Here is a 25,454-nt window from a genome sequence, read left to right as displayed (position 1 = left end):
TAGCCCGGTACTAATAGTCAATTAATGCTTAGTGTAGTTTCTTAATTTATTTGCAATTGCTGACAGCCTAAAATTTCTTAAAGTATATTCTACAAAACTACTTCCAGGAGATTTTAATTGATGTTAAATATATATAAACATATATTAGTAGTCTAATAAATTTAGAAAATGCCGAATTCTACAGATTCAATATATTATACAGGACTTCTAAAAACCTTGGGTTGCCTGTTTCAATTGATTCTTTAAGGGTGCCCCACCAAGGTGATTCCCTGAGACCCCACTCCCCCCGACTATGGGCCCACCCTAAACACTTCCAGTGGTTTTTCCATACAAATGGCCTGGCTTGGCTTGTGCAACAAACTTTCCTAAAATGTCTCAAAGGTTCACAAATCCCAAACAAGCAGTGCCAGGCTTCAGCATGCCACGTACCTCTTCCTAAGAGGCCTCAAGCCTGGCACTAGGGGCAGCCAGCTACTGTTCACTGCTTAGCCTTTACCTGGCAAGTCCAAGCCCAGCACAAGGAGCAACCATCTGCAGATCACTTTGTAGCTCATACCAGATGGCCCTGGGCAGGGCAAAGGCAGTGGCTGACCTTGGTCCCCACCAGAGTCACTCCCAAGAAGTCTCAGAACCAACACACCTGGTAACTAGCTTCAGACCACACACCAGAGCACCAACCAACGACGTCCAAAAATGATACACACGAAGGGTGGACTTGGCAGGCACCAGAGACCCACTAATGTGAATCTTGCTCCGTGTGGTAAAATCCTACCTAACAGCTCCTCTGCTGTAGTTATGGCCAGTCCTCACAGCCAGTCAGCCTGAGAGTCAATTCCTACCACCGAAGTGACAACAGCAATCAAGAACCAACTACATCAGGAGGACACATACAACCCACACAAGGGACACCTGGCTCAGGTGACCAAGAACACTGTGCTACTGGGCCCCACAGCACACCTGCTACATAAGACCACTCTAATAAGACCAAGAAATATAGCAGATCTACCTTATACATAGAAACAAACACAGGGAGGCAGCCAAAATGAGGAAACAAACAAACATGACCCAAATGAAAGAAAGGAACAAAACTCCAGAAAAAGAACTAAACAAAATGGAGACAAGCAATCTACAAGCAGAATTCAAAACACTGGTTACAAGGATGTTCAACGATCTCAGCAAGAACTTCAACAAAGAGACAGGAAACGTAAAAATAGAGATAGAAAACATAAAAAAGAACCAGTCAGAAATGAAGTTTACAATACCTGGAATAAAGAATACATTAGAGGGAATCAACAGATTAGATGAAGCAGAGGATTGAATCAGCGATTTAGAGTATAAGGTAGCAGAAAGCACCCAATCACCCAATCAGAACAGCAAAAAGAAAACAGAATCCAAAACAATGAGGACAGATTAAGGGGCCTCTGGGACAACATCCAGCATATCAATATTCGCATCACAGGGGCACCAGAAGAAAAAGAGAGAGCAAGGAACTAAAAACCTATTTGAAGAAATCGTGATGGAAAACTTCCCTTACCTACAAAAGGAAATAAATATACAAGCCTGGGAAGTGCAGAGTCCCAAACAAGATGAACCCAAAGAGGCCCACACCAAGACACATCATAATTAAAATGCCAAAGGTTAAAGACAAAGAAACAATCTTAAAAGCAGCAAGAGAAAAGCAGTTCATTACCTGCAAGGGAGCTCCCATAAGACTGTCAACATATTTCTCAACAGAAACTTTCCAGACCAGAGAGATTAGCATGAAATATTTAAAGTGATAAAAAGCAAGGCTCTATAACCAAGATCACTCTACCCAGTGAAGCTATCATTTAGAATTGAAGGACAGATAAAGTGCTTCTCAGACAAGAAAAACTAAAACAGTTCATCACCACTAAATCAGTATTGTAAGAAATGTTAAAGGGACTTCCTTAAGAGAAAAAAAGGGTCAAAAATATGAATAAAATGGCAATAACTACAAACCTATCAATAAGTACTTTAAATGTAAATGTATTAAGTGCTCCAATCAAAAGACATGGGGGAGCTGAATGGATAAGAAAACAAAACCCATACATATGCTGCTGACAAGATATCCACTTCAGATCAAAAGACACAGACAGACCGAAATTAAAGAAATGGAAAAAGATATTTTATGCAAGTGGAAATGAAAAAAGAGCTAGGATAGCAACAGTTATCAGACAAATAAGAGTTAAAATAAAGGCAATAACAGGAGACAAAATAGAACCCAGCAATTCCATTTCTGGGTATTTATCTGAAGAAACCCAAAACACTAATTCAAAAAGACAACTCTATGTTCACGGTAGCATTATTTACAATAGTCAAGATGTGGAAGCAATCTAAGTGTCCATCAATAGATGAATGGATAAAAAAGAGGTTGTATGTATATACAATGGAATATTACTCAGCCATAAAAAGAATGAAATCTTACCATCTGCAACAACATGGATGGACCTAGTGGGTATTATGCTAAGTGGAATGGGTCAGACAGAGAAAGACAAGTGCCATGTGATTTCACTTATATATGGAATCTAAAACAACAAAATAAACAAAACAGAAGCAAACTTATTGATACAGATAATATTTTGATGGTTGACAGATGGGAGGGGGTTAGGGGAATGGGTGAAAAAGGGGAAAGGATTAAGATGTGTAAATTGCCAGTTATAAAAACAGTCACAGGGATGTAAGTCATAGCATGGAGAATATAGTCAGTAATATTGTAATAATTATGCATGGTTCAAATGGATGATCACTTCGTAAGTTATATAAATGTCTAACCACTATACTGTACAGCTAAAACTAATATTAATATTGTATATCAACTATAATTGAAAAATAAAAAATTATTTAAAATAAAAAAATAAATAACCTAACAGAGTAGGTACTATTATCAACTCAATTTACACAGTAGAAAACTGAGCACTAAAGTTATGTAACACTTGTCCAAGATCACACAGTACATGTTGGAGTCCAAACTAGAATCCAAATCTGTCTGACTCAAAAGATAACCTTCTCCAACATTAAGTTATACAAGGGCCTCCATTTTTGGATAGGGCATCAATGATACCAGCCAACTGCTTTAAAGAAAATTCTTGTGAACTCTGACTTTGTATCTTATTTGCTAACCTGCAATAACAGTGTTTACACTGGCCTACAGGAAAAAAAAAAAAGGGGCATGGGACATAGAAAAAAAACTAAAAACTTCAGAACCGTCCATACAGTAATCCACTTTCTTTCTTTTGTAACTTGCCCTTAGTTCCCAGGAGAATCATAAATACAATGAATCACTAGAAAGTGTGATGAGTAAAGGAAAGAGGTAAAACACAAGCAAATATCCAAGTAGATTTCCGATCTCAGACAGCAGAGCAAAAAACCTAGAAGTATCCAGTTAAAATTTTTATAGTAGAAAAAAAAAAATCAGGACTACACTCCAAATCATTCTCACTAAAATTCTGTATTTAGAAATAAACTGATGATTAGATTTTGACTACCAGTCTTTACAGAACAGATTTTTCTTAAGTATTGTTTAGAGAAGTTTTTGCTTAATTTCTTATACAGGTAACACATAAGCTACTTGTAAGCTTAACTACCTGTGTAAGCTACTCATACAAAACCTTGGTTAACATTTTGGTACACTGCTTTCCAGTCATTTCATTTAATGCATTAGAGTCTGGGTTTCTTCCTTCTGTAGTTATAGTATATCCTGCTTTATTTTATTTAACATTAAAAACATTTTTACATAATGTTATTATTCCTCATCATATTTTATTTTATATTTAAACGTTTAGATTATACTTATAATATTTTATTGTTTACTTCAGTCGTACATAAATAGGTTCTTCCCAATTTTTTAGTGGTCTAAATAATGTGATTACAATCTCGAAAGTTTTTTGTATTTAGTGTAATATTCTTAGGAGACGCTCCAATATATGAGATAAAAAGTTATAAACAAATTTAAGGGACAGAAAAGCATTTAGAAAGTCTCTGTTAGGTTAAAAAAAAAGGCAAAACAAAAATTTATATATACAATATGATTTACTCTATGTAAAACAATATCGAAAGGAAAGAAATACTGATTATCTTCGGTGTTAAAATTAGGGGTGATTCATATTTTCTTATTTATGCCATTCTGTGTTTTCTAAGTATTCTACAATTAATTCACATTCCTTACGCAAATTACTTAATTTATTTTTTTAATAATAAAAAAATCCTTTTTTTGTGCAAAGAGCTTCTACTCCATACAAGAAAGGACAAACAAAAATAATGATGACCAATGCTACCATATTATAATTAAAAACCAGGAGCAAGAAAAATTACTTCAAAAAGCCCTAGGGCAATCTTTGAGTTTTGTCTCCACTTTTCTCACCCTCCATCACACCTCTGAAGTTTTAGTGACATATCAACCAAAAAGAAAAGGAAAATTAGAGGCATCCTTCTGAGAAGATGCTCCTTTCCAGCTGTATTTCCATACTCATTCTCCCCAGAACATATTTCCCTTCTCCATTTACAACTCCTTATTAAGCTGAAACACTAACTTTCATATCCTCTTACCCAAATGAAATGAGTCCCAAAATGAGCACAGTAACAGGTACATGCCAAATTAAGGACTGTAACACTAGGAGTGGGGACTTGCATGAAAAGTATATTTAAAAAAAAACTTAACCCAAGTTTATCATTCTCCCAGCTGAACAGTAAAACGAAAAGTCTTCTCAAACACTACCGGGAACCATCATGGCTTGGTAGATAGGTTACATATACTTTCCACTGCCAATGTGTTTTCTCTTTCTAAACTAAATAACACCATTACGAAGAAGTTTAAATTTAGGTCACTCTTCCATTCATAACCAGAAGTCTTCTTGCAGAAAAGGCTAAAGTGGGAATTAAGTTTAAAGTTTGTTAAAATAAATGGAAACATGAAAGGATAGGAAAACAATTAATTTTGGGGGAAACACTCAGAATGCATATGATGGAATAAGAAAGCTAAGAATTAATACGAAACTAATAGCAAAGGGGTCAACTCTAAAGGGTAATACCTAAAAACTTTACTAAATGGATAATAATTCCCATATGGAATCTAATCATGAACAATTACATGAAAAATCAGGGTGTAATTCCAATTAAATTTTTACTTTACCTTTCTAATTTGCTGTAGAGTGCACACAATACGTTATACTTCTTCAATAGTCTTGACATAGCATTATCAACTTTGGTACTGGTATCAATTTCTTTTAGTAAGTCAAAGAATTTATAGACACTACAAAGGAAAGAATAGAAAAAAGTGAATCATAACTTTAAAAATTCATTTTATTTCATTTTCTAAGCATAGACATTTCAATTCAAAAGATTATTAGCTCTACACCAAATCACTATTACTTCTTTGGAAGTAATTACTTTTTTTCATTTTGTTAGAATTTGAAGAGGAAAAAAAATCTACTAGTCTTCAACCTATATACCCCTATATCTATATATACCTTTGCCTACATCTGTTTATCATCAAAAATATAAAATAGGGTTATAACAGACACATACATATATATTTATTTTTGTATTTATCTATATGTTTTCAAAACCATGTAAGTTCACATGCATTTATCCAATTCCAACACAAAACCACATGGCGCATTTCAGTTTTCTTTACCATGTTCAAAATTCTTCTTTGACACTGAGAAACCTGGAATCCATTCATCTTTAATTTATTTACTCATTTAATCAATCCCCCCGTATGTAACCACCTTCCATCTCCTGCTCAGACTGACTCCCAAACCTGGACTGCTCTCAAGGGTAGTTACCAGACACATCACCCACAGGCTGTCCAGCAACCAATGAGTTACTATAGGTTTCATTCCAAAAAACGGGTTGGACCACTCAGACATTTCTCTTGAGAACTGGAAAAATAAAAGCTTCAGCTAATCAGCAGAGAGCACAGAACCCAAAGGAAGGTTATCAAAAGTTCCTGTGATACAGAAGGGATTGGGGCCGCCATGACAAACTATGTGGAAAAGTAAGAAAGGAGAGTAGAAATGACATGGAGTCAATGGTCAGATTGCTACTTAGAAGAGGGAATGGAGCAAATGTGAAGATACATGCAGAGAAAAAGAAATCACCTTAGAATAGTATTTATTTAAGAACCACTCTCAGTTCCAATTTTTATGAGATATATGGCATTACCTATCCATGGAACACCATGAAAACTGTGAATTGTTACTACAAAGCCTTCTTTTTCTAGGGTTAACTTAAGTGACTCTATTCCTTCTGTAACCCTCCTCTGAAGGAAAGAAAAGAGGGAGGGAAGGCAGACAGACAGGCATGCGGACAGGCATAAAAGCCATAATAATTAAGACACAGAGATCTGTAGATAACCACATATTCTACTGCTCCATGGCATGATACTGGTCTGTGAGTTGTTTGTTACCAGTCCATAATTAAATAAGTACAGAAACTGACAGTAAGTACTTAAAAACTTTTCAGGCAATTTGACACTAATTTTATGCCTGCTGAATCTAGTAATAATCGATTTGGTCCTATGTCTAGTATGATTTTTTGTTTCCTTTTCCTAGTAATTGATGTATATATTTTTAAAATATCAGTCCATGACACTGGAAATAAAAAACACTAGTCCTTCACCAGAGCACGTTGAAGCAGCAGTGGTCCAGATAACATTCCTGGATAGTTATCAAGGGACGGCCCAGTGGCTCAGGTGGTTGGAGCTCTGTGCTCCTAACTCTGAAGACTGCCGGTTCGATTCCCACATGAGCCAATGGGCTCTCAACCCAAGGCTGCCAGTTTGACTCCCGCAAGGGATGGTGGGCAGCGCCCCCTGCAACTAACAACAGCAACTGGACCTGGAGCTGAACTGCACCCTCCACAACTAAGATTGAAAGGACAACTTGACTTGGAAAAAGTCCTGGAAGTACACACTGTTCCCCAATAAAGTCCTGTTCCCCTTCCCCAATGAAATCTTTAAAAAAAAAAAAAACGAAAAAAGAACACTGAAAGATGCCTATGAAAAAGATGTACCAAATACATTACTGTATTTATGATAGGGAGATTATTTATGACATGTCCAATATGTAAATCAGTGTTGCTCTATGAATACTCAGGAAAAAAAGTTTAGGAAAAGCTTTGCCAGGAAAATTCTTTCATTTTATAGGTAAAAGACATGATAGTCTTTCTCTGTCATACTTATTTAGTAGTTTATGAATAGCTATATAACATTGTATTACAGTTACCTGTTTAATTTTACATTCTCCAGTGGACTGAATTTCTTGAGGTCAGAGACTATTTCTCTGTATCATTACAACCCACAGCATCACAGTACCTAACAATTGTTTAAGTTTTCTTTCCTTCCTTTTTTTGGGGGGGTAGCGGGCACTGAAGAGGGAGCGGGCTACAGAAGGAAAAAGATGAATACCTCATCAGTGCCTACAGTGTTGCAGGCATTGACTATGAACTATATATTTCTCTATTCATTGTAAGTGATTTAATTCTCATAATTCTCTGAGGCAGCTAATAATTTTCCTTTTATCAATGAACCTGAGACTTAATATGGCTCAGCAATCTGCTCCAAGTCATATAGCTTGTAAAACAAGAGCCCAGATTCAAACCAAGTCTGTCTTAACCCAAAAATCTATACTTTCCAATCTTCTGACGCCACTAAAACATCTGCTGAATGAATTAATTAATGCGGAAATTTACTTATATATTTAAATATTTTTCAGCTATATAAACACTATATTAAATAAAATTTAGCAATTTTATTTAATAAAGTTAAACTGTGAAAACTCAATAAATCAATTCTAGTTCAATAGGTTAAATATGAATATACAAGCCCTATGTTTCCACATTTTATATAGAGGTAGTAAGAAACAGCATTACCCAAAAATGCAAGTTTATCTCATTTAAATAAAACATCAATTACGTTTAATTCTAGGTGACTTTATCCAAGAAGAAATATATACTATTATCTTTTTGGTAAAATTATTTACTGTTACATTTCACAAATATGCTGCAAATGAAATGACTGGAAGTCTCACGAGGCTTCTCAAGATAAAGTTCGTGAGTTAGTGGAAACAAATTAGTAAACTTATCCTCTTATAAGGTTTATAAGCTCGACAAATATTAAGTAATTTGAGAGGCACATATTGTAATAGGTATTCAACTGAATATAGGCTCAAAAAGTATATAACATCTTTTATATTAAACAATCTTAAACTTTAATAAATCTTAACTAAATTCCGTTAAGATACTCATGCTAGGTTCATAAAGGTTTGAATATATAATAGGCCTACTTTATAAATCCTTGCTTTTTCTGTCCACCTATCAACAGCTATAATTAAGAAAGTTTACAACTCATAGACACAGACAGTAATTTAGTGGTTACCAGAGGGTAAGGGGATGGGGGGTGGGTGATGAGGGTAAGGGGGTCAAATATATGGTGATGAAAGGAGAACTGACTCTGGGTGGTGAACACACAATGGGATTTATAGATAATATAATACAGAATTGTACACCTGAAATCTATGTAAATTTACTAACAATTGTCACCCCAATAAATCTAATTAAAAAGAAAAAAAAAAAAAGAAAGTTTACAGACAGTCAGAGACATGATGAAAAATTTCCCAGGACACAAATTGCTACATTTTTAAAGAAAATGCAGCATAAATATACTTTTATTAAGGGCTCCATGAGAGAATGACAGTTCACTAGTTGACCTAAGTCTGTTATGTTTTATTTAATTTTAACATTTCTCTCTAATTCCCTGTTTATTAAAAGTAAAGTTCAAAATTAATTTTCTTTAATAGCTGAGGCCAACACTGATGTAAGAAATTTTAGGGGCGGCTGAATGGCTTCGTTGGTTAGAGTGCGAGCTCTGAACAGCAGAGTTGCTGGTTCAATTCCCACACAGGCCAGTGAGCTGCGCCCTCCACAACAAGATTGAAGACAAAGAGCTGCAGCTGAGCTGGCTCAGCTGGTTAGAACACAAGCTCTCAGCAACAAGGTTGCCAGTTCAATTCCCACATGGGATGGTGGGCTGCACCCTCAACAACTAAAGACTGAAAACAGCTACTGGACTAAAAGCTGAGCTGCGCCCTCCACAACTAGAATAAAGGACCACTACTTGGAGCTGATGGGCCCTGGAAAAACATACTGTTCCCCAATATTCCCCAATACAATTTTAAAAAAAAGATTTACGTGTGCCATGTAGACCCTTAAGAAAAAAAAGAAATTTTACCTGGTTTCTATGCTTTTCTGTAGCTCAGTAAAAGTGAATGGCATCTCATCTAGGTCAACTGCTGCAATAAAGATACAGATGCCCCATAGTTCCTTTTTCTTTTGAATATAACCTTCCTGGGTACAAAAAAATGGAAAGAAAAAAGAAAAGGTTCAAGGATTTCATTAAATCATTCACACATTGAATACTGTGTTAAAATGGTTATAAGGAAATTTATTATTCAGCATAATAAATTTGTTTTTAAATCTTTATGATGGCATATACTTGAGAGCATTTAATTCTACACAAATAACAAACACTTAAATTTTATATTGTAAGGCAAAAAAATTAGAGAGATCAGAAAGTTAAATTATAACTTATTGTGGAAAAATTAGGGGTCAGTCAGTTCTTTGAAATATTTTCATTTTCAATAATCCAATTCATCAAAACCAAGTTAAAAGATTTTAGAGTCCATAACATAAATTGTTTAAAAGACAAGCTCACTTTGTTCTTTGGTTTCCTCCCTTTGCTTTACTTCACTCATTCTTTTATCAATCTACTGATTCAAATTATTTTTTAACTTTATGGAATTTGTATCTCTCAGAGCCATAAACTGCTTTCTTTGTAAAATGAAAATAATACATAAATCACTTTGTAAGAATTAAATAAGATTATATAAATAAAGCCCTTAGCATAATGCCTGGCATACAATGAGTGATGGCTTTCATTAGCATTAGATTTTTCATCATTAGAATACATACTTTCCCCCCTAAAAATGTATAGCTCTGTCTAAATATGTTCAGTTTTGTTGATAATATTTAGATTATATTAAAACTGAAAATAAAAGAAATATCAAATTATCTGATATTCAACAGGAACTATTTGTTTACTCTTAATTGGAGATTACAATAAAGCTGAAAAGTATGTGATGCAATTTTACATTGTTTTAAAATCTCAATTATATAAAAGCTTTAGGAAAAGAATTGTTCTGGATTATTAAATTTATAGATAATGAATTTATGGATTATCAATAATTCTTTTCCTTAATTTTAGGTACTTGGGAAGTAACATTTTAAAACTTGTATTACAATTATACACCGACTAGAATAGTTAAAATTAAAAAGACTGACAATATCAAGGGCTGATGAGGATGTAGAGCAATGGAACAGTCAAACATGGCTGGTGAAAATGTAAAATGGTACAATCATTCTGGGAAACAAATTTGGCAAGTTCTTATAAAGTTAAATATATACTTTCCATAGCAATTCCACTCCCAGATATTTATACCCAAGAAATGGAAACTTTGTATAAGAATGCTAATAGCAGCTCCATTCATAAAAACCAAAAACTGGAAACCCAATACCCAAAAACAGGAGAATAAATTATGGTCTGTCCACACAATAAAATACTATTCAATAAAAAAAGACAACAAAGACAAATCACAAAATTATTACACTGAGAAAAAGCAGCTAGACACAAAAGGGTACATACTGTGTGACACCTTTCATATGAAATTCTAGGAAAGACAAAACTAATCTTGAATGCTACAAAGTGGTTGCCTGGGGGCAGGAGTAGGGTGGGGTATTGGGAAATGACTACAATGGAGAATAAGAGAACTTTCTGAAGTAATCAAAAATTTTTATATCTTAATGTTGGTACTTACATTGTTAAATACATTTGTCAAAACTCATTGAACTATTCACTTAAAATTGGTTAATTTTGGCGTATATAAATTATACTTCAATAAATTATACTCTGAAATATTACATATTATTTCTGAAACTGAACATATATAAAGTATACATACGTTGTTTGTTATAAACTATTAAGTATATATTTTAATAAAAGGAATGAACGTCAACTTTTGTACATGTGTTTATACTAATATGGTCAATTTTTCAGGAACTACAGACATATAGAAGGTGGTTTGTTTCATTAAAAATTTTTGAATTTTTAGGCTTACTTCTTATGTTGTCTTTGGTTTGCTTGTTTGCTCTCAGGTCTGTTTAAATGAACTGCTCTCAATGTGTCAGCTTTCAACAACTCTAGTCTATTTCTACTTTTTTTTTTTTTTAATTAATTTTATTGGGGTGACAATTGTTAGTAAATTTACATAGATTTCAGGTGTACAATTCTGTATTACATCGTCTATAAATCCCATTGTGTGATCACCACCCAGAGTCAGTTCTCCTTCCATCACCATATATTTGATCCCCGTTACCCTCATCACCCACCCCCCACCCCCTTACCCTCTGGTAACCACTAAATTATTGTCTGTGTCTATGAGTTTTTGTTTCTCATTTGTTTGTCTTGTTCTTTTTGGTTTATATACCACATATCAGTGAAATCATAGGGTTCTCTGCTTTTTCTGTCTGACTTGTTTCACTTAGCATTATTCTCTCAAGATCCATCCATGTTGTCACAAATGCTCCTATATCATCTTTCCTTAACGCTGAATAGTATTCCATTGTGTATATGTACCACAACTTCTTTATCCATTCATCTATCGAAGGATATTTTGGTTGTTTCCATGTCTTGGCCACCGTAAACAAAGCTGCAATGAACATTGGCGTACACGTGTCTCTATAGAGAAATGCTTTTATATTTTTGGGGTAGATACCCAGGAGAGCGATTGCTGGGTCATATGGTAATTCTATTCGTAATTTCTTGAGGAACCTCCACACTGCCTTCCATAGCGGCTGCACCAGTCTGCATTCCCACCAACAGTGTATGAGAGTTCCTTTTTCTCCACAGCCTCTCCAACACTTGTTACTATTTGTTTTGTTGATGAAAGCCATTCTGACTGAGGTGAGGTGATATCTCATTGTGGTTTTCATTTGCATTTCTCTGATGATTAGCGATGTTGAGCATTTTTTCATATGTCTATTTGCCATTTGTATATCCTCTTTGGAGAAATGTCTCTTCAGGTCTTCTGTCCATTTTTCAATTGGGTTGTTTGTTTTTTTGTTGTTGAGTTTCACGAGTTCCTTGTATATTTTGGATATTAGCCCCTTATCAGAGGAACTGTTTGCGAAAATCTTCTCCCATTCAGTTGGTTGCCTCATTATTTTGTCAATAGTTTCTTTTGCTGTGCAGAAGCTTTTCAGTTTCATATAATCCCATTTGTTTATTTTAGTTTTTACTTCCATTGCCTTTGCAGTCAAATTCATCAAATGCTCTTTGAACCCAAGATCCATAAGTTTAGTACCTATGTTTTCTTCAATGCAGTTTATTGTGTCAGGTCTTATGCTTAAGTCTTTGATCCATTTTGAATTAATTTTGGTACATGGTGACAGATAGCAGTCCAGTTTCATTCTTTTGCACGTAGCTATCCAATTCTGCCAGCACCATTTATTGAAGAGGCTGTCTTTCCTCCATTGTATGTTTTTAGCTTCTTTGTCAAAAATTATCTGTCCATATTTATGTGGTTTTATTTCTGGGTTCTCAATTCTATTCCATTGGTCTATGTGTCTGTTTTTCCGCCAATACCAAGCTGTTTTGATTATTGTAGCCCTGTAGTACAAGGAAAAATCAGGGAGTGTGATACCTCCAGTATTGTTCTTTTTTTTTAATATTGCTTTGGCTATTCGGGGTCTTTTGTGGTTCCAAACAAATCTGATGATTTTTTGTTCTATTTCTTTAAAAAATGCCATTGGGATTTTAATGGGGATTGCATTAAATCTGTATATGGCTTTGGGTAATATGGCCATTTTAACTATGTTGATTCTTCCAATCCATGAGCACGGAATGTCTTTCCATTTCTTTGTGTCTTCTTCAATTTCTTTCAAAAATGTCTTATAGTTTTCAGCATATAAATCCTTCACATCCTTGGTTAAGTTTATTCCTAGGTATTTTATTCTTTTTGCTGCAATTGCAAAAGGAATTGTTTTTTCTATCTCTTTTTCTGAGATTTCATTGTTGGTATATAGGAAAGCAATGGACTTTTGTACGTTGATTTTGTAGCCAGCAACTTTACTGTATTCATTGATTGTTTCTAATAGCTTTTTGGTGGAGTCTTTAGGGTTTTCTATATATAGCATCATGTCATCTGCAAAGAGTGACAATTTAACTTCTTCATTCCCAATTTGGATGCCTTTTATTTCTTTCTCTTGCCTGATAGCTCTGGCGAGGACTTCCAACACTATGTTGAAAAGCAGAGGTGATAGGGGACAACCTTGTCGTGTTCCTGAACGTAGAGCAAAGGGCTTCAGCTTTTCACCATTAATTATGAATTAGCTGAGGGCTTGTCGTATATGGCCTTTATTATGTTGAGGTATTTTCCTTCTATACCAATTTTAGTAAGTGTTTTAATCATAAATGGATGTTGTATCTTATCAAATGCTTTTTCTGCATCAATTGATAGAATCATATGATTTTTGTCCTTTATTTTGTTTATGTGATGTATCACATTGATGGATTTGCAAATGTTGAACCATCCTTGTGCCCCGGGGATGAACCCCACTTGGTCGTGATGAATAATCTTTTTAATGCATTGTTGTATTCGATTTGCTAGAATTTTGTTTAGGATTTTAGCAACTGTATTCATCAGAGATAAAGGTCTGTAGTTTTCTTTTTTTGTGTTGTCCTTACCAGGTTTTGGTATCAGGGTAATGTTGGCCTCATAAAATGAGTTAGGGAGTACTGACTCTTCTTCAATTTTTTGGAAGAGTTTGAGCAGGATTGGTATTAGATCCTCTTTGAAGGTTTGGTAGAATTCACTGGTGAAGCCATCTGGTCCAGGACTTTTGATTTTGGGAAGGTTTTTGATGACTGATTCAATTTCATTACTGGTGATCGGCCTGTTAAGATTTTCCAGTTCTTCATGATTCAGCCTTGGAAGGCTATATGTTTCTAAGAACTTGTCCATTTCTTCTAAGTTATTGAATTTGGTGGCATATAGTCCTTCATAGTATTCTTGGATAATCCTTTGTATTTCTGTGGTGTCCGTGATAACTTCCCCTTTTTCATTTCTGATTTTGTTAATTAGTGTCTTCTCTCTTTTTATCTTAGTGAGTCTAGCCAAGGGTTTGTCGATTTTGTTAATCTTTTCAAAGAACCAGCTTTTTGTCACATTAATTTTTTCTATTGTCTTTTTGTTCTCTATTTCATTTAGTTCTGCTCTGATTTTTGTTATTTCCTTTCTTCTGCTGACCATGGGTTTCGCTTGTTCTTCTTTTTCTAGTTTTTTAAGGTGTAACGTGAGATTATTTATTTGGGATTTTTCTTGTTTCTTGAGAGAGGCCTGTAATGATATAAATTTCCCTCTTAAAACTGCTTTCGCGGCATCCCAAAAATTTTGGTAGGATGTATTTTCATTGTCATTTGTTTCTATGTATCTTTTGAGCTCTCCTCTAATTTCTTCTTTGACCCAGTCGTTCTTTAAAAGTATGTTGTTTAATCTCCATGTATTTGTGTTTTTTCCTGCTTTCTTTTTGCAGTTGATATCCAATTTCAAAGCTTTGTGATCAGAGAATATGCTTGGTATGATTTCAATCTTCTTAAATTTGCTGAGGCTGATTTTGTGTCCCAATATATGGTCTATCCTTGAGAATGTTCCATGTACACTAGAAAAGAATGTATAGTCTGATGTTTTAGGATGAAGTGCTCTATATATGTCAATTATGTCCAATTCATCTAATGTGTCATTTAGGGCTGCGATTTCGTTATTTATCTTCTGTTTGGATGATCTATCCATAGCTGTCAATGATGTATTTAAGTCCCCTAGTATAATTGTGTTTTGGTCAATTTCTCCCTTTAGTTCTGTTAGTAGTTGCTTGGTATATTTCGGTGCTCCCTGATTGGGGGCATAAATATTGATGACTGTTATGTCTTCTTGTTGTATAGTCCCCTTTACCATTATGAAATGTCCATCTTTGTCTCTTGTTATCTTTTTCACCCTGAAGTCTGTTTCATCGGAAATCATTATGGCTACGCCTGATTTTCTCTGGGTATCATTTGCTTGGAGTGTCAATTTCCACCCTTTCACTTTGAGTCTATGCTTGTCCTTGTAGCTGAGATGTGTCTCTTGTAGGCAGCATATGGTTGGGTTTAGTTTTTTGATCCAATCTGCTACTCTGTGTCTCTTTATTGGTGAGTTCAGTCCATTTACATTTAGGGTGATTATTGATATGTGAGGATTTCCTGTCATTCTGTCTTTAGTTTTCTGGTAAGGCTGTGTCTCCATTGTTTCTTTGCCTTTTTGTTGTTGTCTGTTATTTCTGTGTGGTGGTATTCTATGATGTTTCCCTCTGTTTCTTCTTTTATTACAGTATATATTTCAGATTTGGATGTTTTTTGAGTGGTTACCCTTGAGTTTATGTAAAAGAAAGTTTGATATTTAGAGTATTCCAGTTTCTTCAGTACGCTTACTTTCTCTATTCCCATATTCCAGTTCAGGCCTTTACGCTCCCCCTTTTTATGTTTCGGTTGCCACAAGTTGTCCCTGTTGATGGTGGTCTAATAGCCTCCTTTAGTATTTCTTGTAGTGCAGGTCGTGTATTAGAAAATTCCCTCAGCTTCTGGATGTCTGGAAAGGTCTTTATTCCTCCTTCATATCTAAAGGAGATCTTTGCTGGATATATTATTCTTGGCTCATGATTTCTCTCTTTCAATAGTTTGAATATTTGGTTCCATTCCCTCCTAGCTTGTAGAGTTTCTGCTGAAAAATCTGATGATAATCTAATGGGCTTTCCTTTGTAAGTTACCGTCTTCTTTTCCCTGGCTGCCTTGAGGATTCTTTCTTTGTCATTGATTTTAGACAGCTTCAATACAATGTGCCTTGGTGAAGGCCTGTTGGGATTGAGGTAATTAGGTGTTCTATTTGCTTCTTGGATTCGAGGATCCAGTTCTGTCCACAAGTTTGGGAAGTTCTCATCGACGATTTGTTTGAATATATTCTCTGTTCCCTTCCCTCTTTCTTCTCCTTCTGGTATGCCCATTATTCTTATATTGCTCTTTCTGATGGAGTCAGAAAGTTCTTGTAGAGTTCTTTCATTTCTTTTAAGTCTCAAGTCTCTTTCTTCTTCCCTCTGTGTAAATTCCAGGTTCCTATCTTCGATGTCACTGATTCTTTCCTCCATCTGGTCAACTCTACTACCTAAGCTGGATATTTTATTGTTAATTTCTTCTATTGAGTTCTTAATCTCCAGAAATTCTATTTGGTTCTTTTTCAAGATTTCAATCTCTTTTGTAAAATGCTCATGGTGTTCTTTGATTGTGTTTCTGAGTTCATTAAACTGCCTTTCTGTGTTTTCTTGCATCTCGTTCAGTTTTTTCAGAATTGTGATCTTGAATTCTCTGTCATTTAAATCACAAAGGTCCATATCTCTAAGTTCCTTTTCTGGAGACTTTTCACTTTCTTTCTGAGCTATCTTGTTGCCTTGGTTATTCATGGCAATCACTGATTTACTATTTCTCTTCCTAGACATCTACAGGAGTGTCTTCTGCAACAGGTTGATAGGTATGCGAAGAGCTTTTGGAGTTCCAAAGCTCTTTCGGCACCAGATTCAGAGCCCATTTGTTTCAGCAGTTCTGTTTACTCCTGCAGGGATCCGCCCAGATAGGAGGGGCCAGGGGCGGGGTGAGTTGTGAGAGGTGGCCCAGAGCAATGGCGGCGACCACCACCACAGCCAGTCCTGCTTCCACAGCTCCCTCCCCTTTGCCGGAACTAGTTGAGCTGCGAATCTGTGTCTGAGGTCCACAGTTCTCAGAGCAGCAAATATTCTGTCCTTTGATCCGACACTGCTACTTTATCGCTTCTAGCACCGGGCAGGTGGGGGCGGGGCGAGCTCTGGGAGGGTAGGGAGGGGGCGGCTAGTCTCCGTGCCTGAGGCTTCCGCTCTCCGCTCAGCAGTGAGGGCTTAAACCACCGATTTCAGCCCTCTTCCCTCAGTCTTTGCTCCGAGGTCTGCCGTGAGCGAGCGCTGTGTTCAGCGGTTTTGTATGCTGCCCCCTCAGCCCTGTGGGCCGTAAGCGGAGCCCTAGCAGTCCGAGTCCTTCCCTCTCCCGCAGCAGCTGCGGAAGATCCGGGAGCAGCGAGCTCGGAGCACTGAGCTAGGTCTGTGTCCTGCGCCCACGCGGCTCCGTCTCCGCACTTCTCCTCTCCCTCCTCCCCCGCTCGCGCGATTCACCCACCTGGAGGTGAATTCAGTAGTCGGCCTCTTCGTCTTGCCTGTCTGCTGTGCAAGGAGTCCTTTGTGGAGTTGTTGTCCGATTCGTTGTAAATTCCAGGGGAGCGTTACAGAGGCTCACCTCACGCCGCCATTTTTTTTTCCCCCAAGTCTGTTTTTTTTTTTTTTTTTTAGAATTTTTTTTAAAAGATTTTATTGGGAAAGGGGAACAGGACTTTATTGGGGAACAGTGTGTACTTCCAGGCCGTTTTTCCAAGTCAAGTTGTTGTCCTTTCAGTCTTAGTTGTGGAGGGCGCAGCTCAGCTCCAGGTCCAGTAGCCATTTTCTAGTTGCAGGGGGCACAGCCCACCATCCCTTGCGAGAGTCGAACTACTCTCAACCTTTTGGTTGAGAGGATGCATTCCAACCAACTAAGCCATTCGGGAGCTCAGCGGCAGCTCAGCTCAAGGTACCATGTTCAATCTTAGTTGCAGGGGGCGCTGCCCACCATCCCTTGCAGGACTGGAGGAGTTGAACCAGCAACTTTGTGGTTGAGAACCCGCTGGCCCATGTGAGCGGCCTTTGGAGTTAGGAGCATGGAGCTCTAACCACGTGAGCCATCCGGCCGGCCTCTATTTCTACTTTTTTAAAGGTTGGGAAATGAAGTAACTAAAGTTGTTAAAACTGAGTATGTTGTTTATTCATTTTTTTAAACAGCAAATTTTATTAGGATATAGCCAATACAATTCAACACAAGTTCATTTAAAATGATAAAATGCCTAAATGAAATGTTGCATTAAAAAGTTCTGATTTTTAAGGACCTAAGGAACTTTCCTATGAGCAAAACGTATGTGCTTTATACCGGATGATTTATAAAACTTGTTGCTGCTGCTGCTGCTGTTGTTGTTTTAGGTTCATTTCAATTAACTCTATATTTAGAGAAAGTGTTTTTTCTTCATACACATTTATCTAGGGAAGAAAAAATAAATGTTCCTTCTAAACTTCAGACTATTAAATACCAAATATTTTAGTCACCTATTAGACTTAGTTCTTTAGAGGGAACCAGATTACAGATGAGATCAATGTTATACAATTGGATGATTACTTCACCAGCAAATACTTTTGCTTATCAATGCAAAGGAAATGACCAGTTTCCAACTAGGAGAGTCTTAGAAGTAAAATTTCTCACAAGGTTGTATATGTTACATATTATATAAACTACATAAAATTTTATATATAAAACATGTAAATATTTAGAAAGGGCTTGAATTTTAGTTATAACCAGTAACATCCACTTGATCTGATCTCATACCTGGATGATACCAAGATTTGCTAGAGGGAAAAATTCACAAAACCATGCAGATTTAGAATCAACTACAAAATCCTACACTATAACCATTTTGCTCACACTTTTTAAAACAGCAGATTTTACTAGGACCCACCGTGAACACAATTTAACACAGTCATTTGATACAGTAAATGCCTAAATGAAATACATCAGTGTAACCATCAAACTCAATCATTTAAAAACCATATATTTATATACATTTCTTTATATCTTCCAATTTATAGTCTTTTATATCTTCTGAAACTTGAGATCTCTAATAATTTTTCAAGAAATATTCATTATGTAACTGCCAGGTTATGACTTTGGGGATACAGTGGTGAAACCAGAAACAAAAACAAATTTCCTGTCTTCCTTGGACTTACATTCTATTATTTACATTAAGAACATGAATTTTGGTGTCAAACACTCAACAGTTCGAATATTTAATTAGATTTCAGGGTGACTTTCTTAAATCTAATTAAACCTGTTTCTACTACAATGGGGATGTTAACAGGGCCTAGTCACAGAGTTACCATGAAAACTAACTGTGAAGATGCCGGTAAGTAATCAGCATGTTGCCCGGCACTGCACCCACTGAATCAGTTAACTATCAGCAGCTTTACCATTTCCAGTGACTCTAGTATTCATCCCACTGTACTACGTCTGTCTCGACACCATCCACTATCTGACCTTCTCCATACCATACATAGCCATCTTTGGGAATATTGGAGGGAGGGAGAGAGGGAGGGAAGGAGGAAGCGAGGGTGTGTGTGTGTTGTTTTTAAGAAAGAGGGTTTTTTTTGACCCCCTAGCCTCTAGCAATCACTGATTTAAATCCAATTCCTTTTGTAGAATGTCACACAAATGGAGTTATATGGTCTGTAGCCTTTTTTGTCTGGCTTCTTTAGAATAATGCCTCTGAGAACTCATCCATATTGTTGCATTTATTAGCATTTATTCCTTTTAATTGCTGAGTAGCACTCTATTGTATGAATATGCCACAATTTGTTGATCCATTCCAAAAGCTGAATACACTGTTATGAATAAGGCTACTAACCCCAAATATCCAACTACAAGTAGATGTTTTCATTCCTCTTGGGCAGATTCCTAGTTGGGAAATGGCTAAGTTCTGTTAAATGTAAGTTTAAGTTTATAAGAAAGTGACATTGTAGTTGCACCAATGTAGTTGCACCATTTTGCATTCCCACCAGCAACAAATGATTGCCAGTTACTTTACATCTTCACCAGCACTTAGTTTTTGTTTGTTTGTTTTATAGCTAGTTTAATAGGTATGTAGTGATACATCTTCCCAAGGACTAATGACATTGAGTATTTTTTTCAAATCTCACTGAACATCCAAATCTCTTCTTTGGTGAAGGGTCTTTTCAAATCTTTTGCCAATTTTCTATTCAGTTTGTCTTGTTAAGCTGTAAGTATTATTTATATATTCTGGACTCAAACCCTTTATCAGATATGTGTTGCACAAAAACTTCATGCGGCCTGACTTTCATTTTCTTAAACAGGATATTTCAAAGAGCATAGGTTTTTAATTTTGATGAAGCTCAATTTATTAATTCTTTTATGGATCATGCTTTCAGTGGTATTATCTATGAACTCTCTGCCTAACACAAGGTCATAAAGATTTTCTCCTATGTCATCTTCTGTGAGTTTAGGTCTATGATTCATTTGAGTTAATTTTTACAAATGGTGCAAGGGAGGGATTGAAGTTCATTTTTTGCAAATAGATGTCCAATTGCTCCAGCATCATTTGCTGAAAGGAATATCCCTCTTCCGTTGAATTATCTTTGCACCTCTTTGTGTAAAGACTGACTACATATGTGTGGATTCTATTTCTGGATTCGTTGTTCTGTTCCATTGACCTACCTTCCACCTACAATACAGCTTTCTACATTTTGTTCTTTTTATTTCAGTTTGATTCAATTTTCTTTCAATCTGAAAAAGTCACCTGATTCACCTCTCATTGTGCAAATTAAGAAATTAAAGACTAAAGAGTTGAGGCTCAACACAGCCAATCGATACCACAGACCTAAAACCTAAAACTGAGTGCTTCCTAACACTCGATATAGTACTGTTCCATTTGTTTAAGATATTTTCTTATTACATTTCTACAATGATGTCCCTAACATTTTCACTACTGAAATCCTTAATCTCATCAACCCACCGAGAGTTCTGTGCTCAATTATTTACTATTCTGTACTCCTGATTTCTATTCTATTGAGGTTAAAGAAGCATAATCCCTAAAGCCTCAACATTCTTCACATCAAGTAATTTCTAATTACCATATCTTCCACTTCTCCTCAGAATGTCTCTGCATCTTCAACCTAAATTCTTCTTTTCTTCTGATGCTGACAGACATTCTCCTCCACTCTCAAATTAAAACTATAATCCCTCCCATTTTGCCTCTCATCTCCTTCAAGACCTAGTTTAATTCTTCCCTCTGTCTTTTGTGATTTCTCTAACAGTTTTCCTTCAAAAGCTTCTTTCCCTTTGGTCACAGATCAGCTTGTATCACCTTAAAAAAATAACCTATCCTTCTATCCCTGGACATTATCAAGCTACTGTCCTCACTCTCACTATTCACACACACACACTCACCACATACACACTCTCTCACGTACGTGCTCACAGTACATACATACTGCATTCACTGAACACATATTCTTATACAAGCACTATTCTACTGAGGCCACTCAGTCTTCAAAGATCTCTGTCTTTCTAAATTTAACGGCTGGTTTTTGGTTTCATCCACAAAGACTTTCTATGTAGCATGTGAGACTTAGCATCTCACAAACTTCTTTCCTTGGCTTTGAAAATGCTCTAACACTCTCATTCTCTTTTCTTTCTCTCACAACTTTTTCAGTGTTTCCTAACTCCAAGGAATTTTCCCACTACACTCTCTTTTCCTCAGCAATCTCATCACTTCATAGCACCCTCATCACCTCCATAGGGATGATTCACATGCCTCATCCCGCTTTCCAGCCAGTCCTGATAGGTCTCTCATTATCCAGACTTTATTTTCCAATGCCAATTTCAAACCTAACATCTGTAACTGGTGTATGTTTTTTTTTTTTTTTAATTTAGATGAGAATTGTGAAAAGGGCTCAGAAACGCACCTTAAAAATTGTTAAAACAGGAAAAGTAAATCTTACCTAGCCAAAAGAATCACCAAAAAGAAATAGTAAAACATGAAGGAAAATAATGGGCAAAGAACAAGAAAAGATATTTTGCAAAAGAAAAAAACAGTACTTTCCAACAAACATATTTTGAAAATACTGAACTTCAGAATAGTGTCAACTGAAGGACATTTTGTTAATATGCATCAATATCCTTAAGAGTTCAGTTTATATCTAAGAATTTATGCAATGAAAACAATTGGAAAATTGAGTCAAGATTTAGTGTAATAGCTGTTCAAAGAATTATTTATAATAACAAAAACAGTAGAAAAAGCCTAAATATCTTAAAATAGAATGACTAAATCATGATAGTTATATCATCGAATTATGAAATCCTTAAAACATTTAAAAATTATAAAAACATGGGAAAATACCAAAGATATGTTGAGAAAAAAATACCAGAATACAAAATGCATGTTTCTATTCCAATTTTGTGAAAAACTTTAAAAGGGGAGGCAAAAACATATCAAAATGTTAATTATTATCTCTAGGTGGTAAGATTATAAACAATTTTCATTCTATTCATTAATCCTAGATACATTTTCTAAATTGCCTACAATTATAAAATAGGGAAGAAAGTAAGTCAATAAAAAAGTACTAAATTTACATAAAGCAGGAAAGGGAAAAATCAGGATACTCTTAAGAAAACCTTTAAAATATTAAAAATGTATTTACATATATGGCAGTTTAAATGAAAATCTACAATCAATATTTAGTTTAGTTCACTTGAACCACCCTACTGATAACTACTAATCAGTGAAGACTTGCACTTGCTTTTTTACAATGCACCAACTTATAAAAGAGCTCCACCAAGTGGTGACGTACATCATCTTGGAAACATCTGAAAATTTGGCATCAGAAAATCAGGTTGTCTTACTATTTATGCTATCATCATAAGTTAACTAACATAAGTTTCACTTGCAATTTTAAAAGTTAAACATACTGTTCTCTCTAATCTTCACATTTTAAAATATTAGCCACCACCAAGATGAAAATAAGCCACCAGAAATACGTTCTCTATCTCAGGGTCAACAGGATACATCCTTACCCTCTTGATTCATGAGACTGTAATGAATGATTAGCAATAGGTTGCAAGTTAAATGTATTACAGGAATGTATCAGAGGAACGTAGGAGATAAAAGCTGCCGACTCCTGGATTTCCCCTACACCAATATTATATATAGGAACAAAAGGGATAACATGCTAATATGCAAGAAAATCTCCTTCTCACTTCTATAATATTAGCTGACAGCAGTTAGTGTTAAAGACATTCTTGGATATGCTCAGAAGAATTAAAATGCAAGAGCAGCAGAGCCAAGAATGCAAATGCTAACCTTACTGGTATTCATCACATTTTTGATACAACATGCAGGGATAACCACCAGCTGAATCAGCCATCCAGTTACACAATGGCTTTGTGAGGAGAGAATTAACACTACTCGCAGCAAAATTCGTAACTGGCAAGTTCAGATTTACCTGGCCCTTGGCCCAAGAGATGAGCACCTTGGGACTCCTTCCCTTAACAAATTCTACAGAACTCAGTGGATAGGCCTATCTAAGCATTTAACTGAACTGTGATTTACTAGCTTGCTCATTTATCCATATCTCAACTAGTCTGTAAGCATCTTGAAGGCAGAAGAATTATATGTAATTCACTGCTGTACCACCACCCCAATAGTCTGGTACTACCTTGATGTTAATATCAACACTAACTTGATGTTAAATGAGTATTTTTTTGAAAAAATTAAAAAGCAGTGGGCGTCTTTATCTTTCTTTCCCTTAGTATACCAGAGAAACAAGCAACAGTTGAATCACTAGTACAAAGCATAAAGTAAAACTATTTGTTCTACTATAGTTTCTGCAGTTCCTATTCACACGTAAATAACAAACTAGTGAGTATCAGCAAGAGTAACTCACAAAAGGAAAGGATATTACAAACCTCATTTTCTAAACAGGCGATATAAAATTGATCCAGAACTTAGTTTCCGGTGAAGCTCTGCTTGTAGTTTATTGAGTGAAAGACCCAAAGATAATCCACCCAAGAAGATATAGCCATTTGGAGAGAAAACTGCCACCATACTCATACAACCACTAACTAATTGGCTTCTCTGTGAAAGATGTACAAAATTGATGTCTGCCACTCTTAGAAACAAGGTTGAAAAACACTGAGGAGAGAGGTCAATTTTTACAACTCATTATATGGATAAAGGATATCTTCCAAAGTTTGCATGTCAACTCCTTCTATTACCTCATATACTGCTTAAAAAAAAGGAAACACCACTAATGAATAAATGAGTTAACATTAGAACGAATGGGTCTCAAGTTGGAAAGGAACTGAAAGAGATCACTGATCATCAAGTCCTGTGGTTTGGGAGTTTCTAGGGTTCCAAGTCATAAAATGATAATCCTTGAAAATTTTTCCAATGTTTAGAAAAACTTTTTAGAACCCGTATGTTTACTTTCAGTAAAGCCTCAGGAACTGGAATAGCAAATACTTACTTTTGCTAGAATTCAATGAAGCATGGTAACAATTTACCTTTATGGTGATAGAAAGCACTGGCTGGTAGCTCTGTATGCCTTGAATGAAACTAGAAAAAATAATTACTTAATAAACAAAGTTGGGAAGAGTTCCTAAAACAGACAGAAGGTGGAAGAAAACTAATAATGGGTATTTGGTAGTTTTTTGACTGCAATATAATTCTGATTCAACTTACCTTAAAAAAATTTTTTTGTAGAATGAGAAAATTAAGGCACATATAAAAGAAGTAAATTAAAACAGGAACAAAATAGGAATGTTTGATAACATAATTCACTTCAAAACTTTACTAAATATCTAGGTCTCATATTAACTTGATTTTTTGTCTATACTTAAATACGTACCAGACAGAACTCTAACTACCAATCTGAACATGGACAATTAGGACTATCAGGCCTCCAAAATTATAATGTATATAGTGATGCAATAAACTCCAAGTAGGATGAACTCCAATAGACCCATACCAAGACACATTATGATCAAACTGTCAAAAGACAATGATAAAGGGAGAATTTTGAAAGTACCAAGAAAGAAGCAAGTCATCGCATACAAGGAATCTTCAATAAGATTACCAGTAGATTTCTCATTAGAAACTCAGAAAGCAGAGTGCTGATATATTCAAAGTGCTAAAAGAAAAAAAAAAAAAAGAAAAAACCTCCAGATCCACTCATGTTGTCGCAAATGGCACTATTTCATCTTTTCCTATGGCAGAATAGTATTCCACTGTGTATATATGCCACATCTTCTTTATCCAATCATCTATCGAAGGACACTTTGGTTGTTTCCATGTCTTGGCTACCAAAAATAAAGCTGCAATGAACATCAGAGCACGTACATTTTATGGATAAATGTTTTAAGATTTGTGAGACAGAAAAAGTAGAGAACCATGTGATTTCACTGATATGTGGTATATAAAACTGAAAAAAAGGAACAAGACAAATGAGGAAACAAAAACTCATAGACACAAACAATAGTTTAGTGGTTACCAGAGGTTAAGGGGGAGGGGAGTAGTAGAGGAGGCTAAAAGGAATCAAATCTATGGTGATGGAAGGAGAACTGACTC

General features: G+C 35.6%; 1 protein-coding gene across 2 annotated transcripts in view; it reads right to left on the bottom strand.

The window, feature by feature from the left end:
- RB1 (RB transcriptional corepressor 1) overlaps nucleotides 1-25,454 on the bottom strand; it is a 160,362-nt gene that overhangs the window by 114,197 nt on the left and 20,711 nt on the right. For both annotated transcript variants that reach the window (XM_081046855.1, XM_081046857.1), the window contains exons 3-4: nucleotides 9,248-9,363; nucleotides 5,150-5,269 (exon numbers count right to left, since the gene is read on the bottom strand). In XM_081046855.1, coding sequence (XP_080902981.1) covers nucleotides 5,150-5,269; nucleotides 9,248-9,363 — 236 coding nt within the window. The remainder of the gene's footprint in view (nucleotides 1-5,149; nucleotides 5,270-9,247; nucleotides 9,364-25,454) is intronic.

The sequence above is a fragment of the Rhinolophus hipposideros genome (genome assembly GCF_964194185.1).
Source record: "Rhinolophus hipposideros genome assembly, chromosome: 4".
NCBI classification, from domain to species: domain Eukaryota; kingdom Metazoa; phylum Chordata; class Mammalia; order Chiroptera; family Rhinolophidae; genus Rhinolophus; species Rhinolophus hipposideros.
This window is presented reverse-complemented; position numbering and strand designations above follow the sequence as displayed.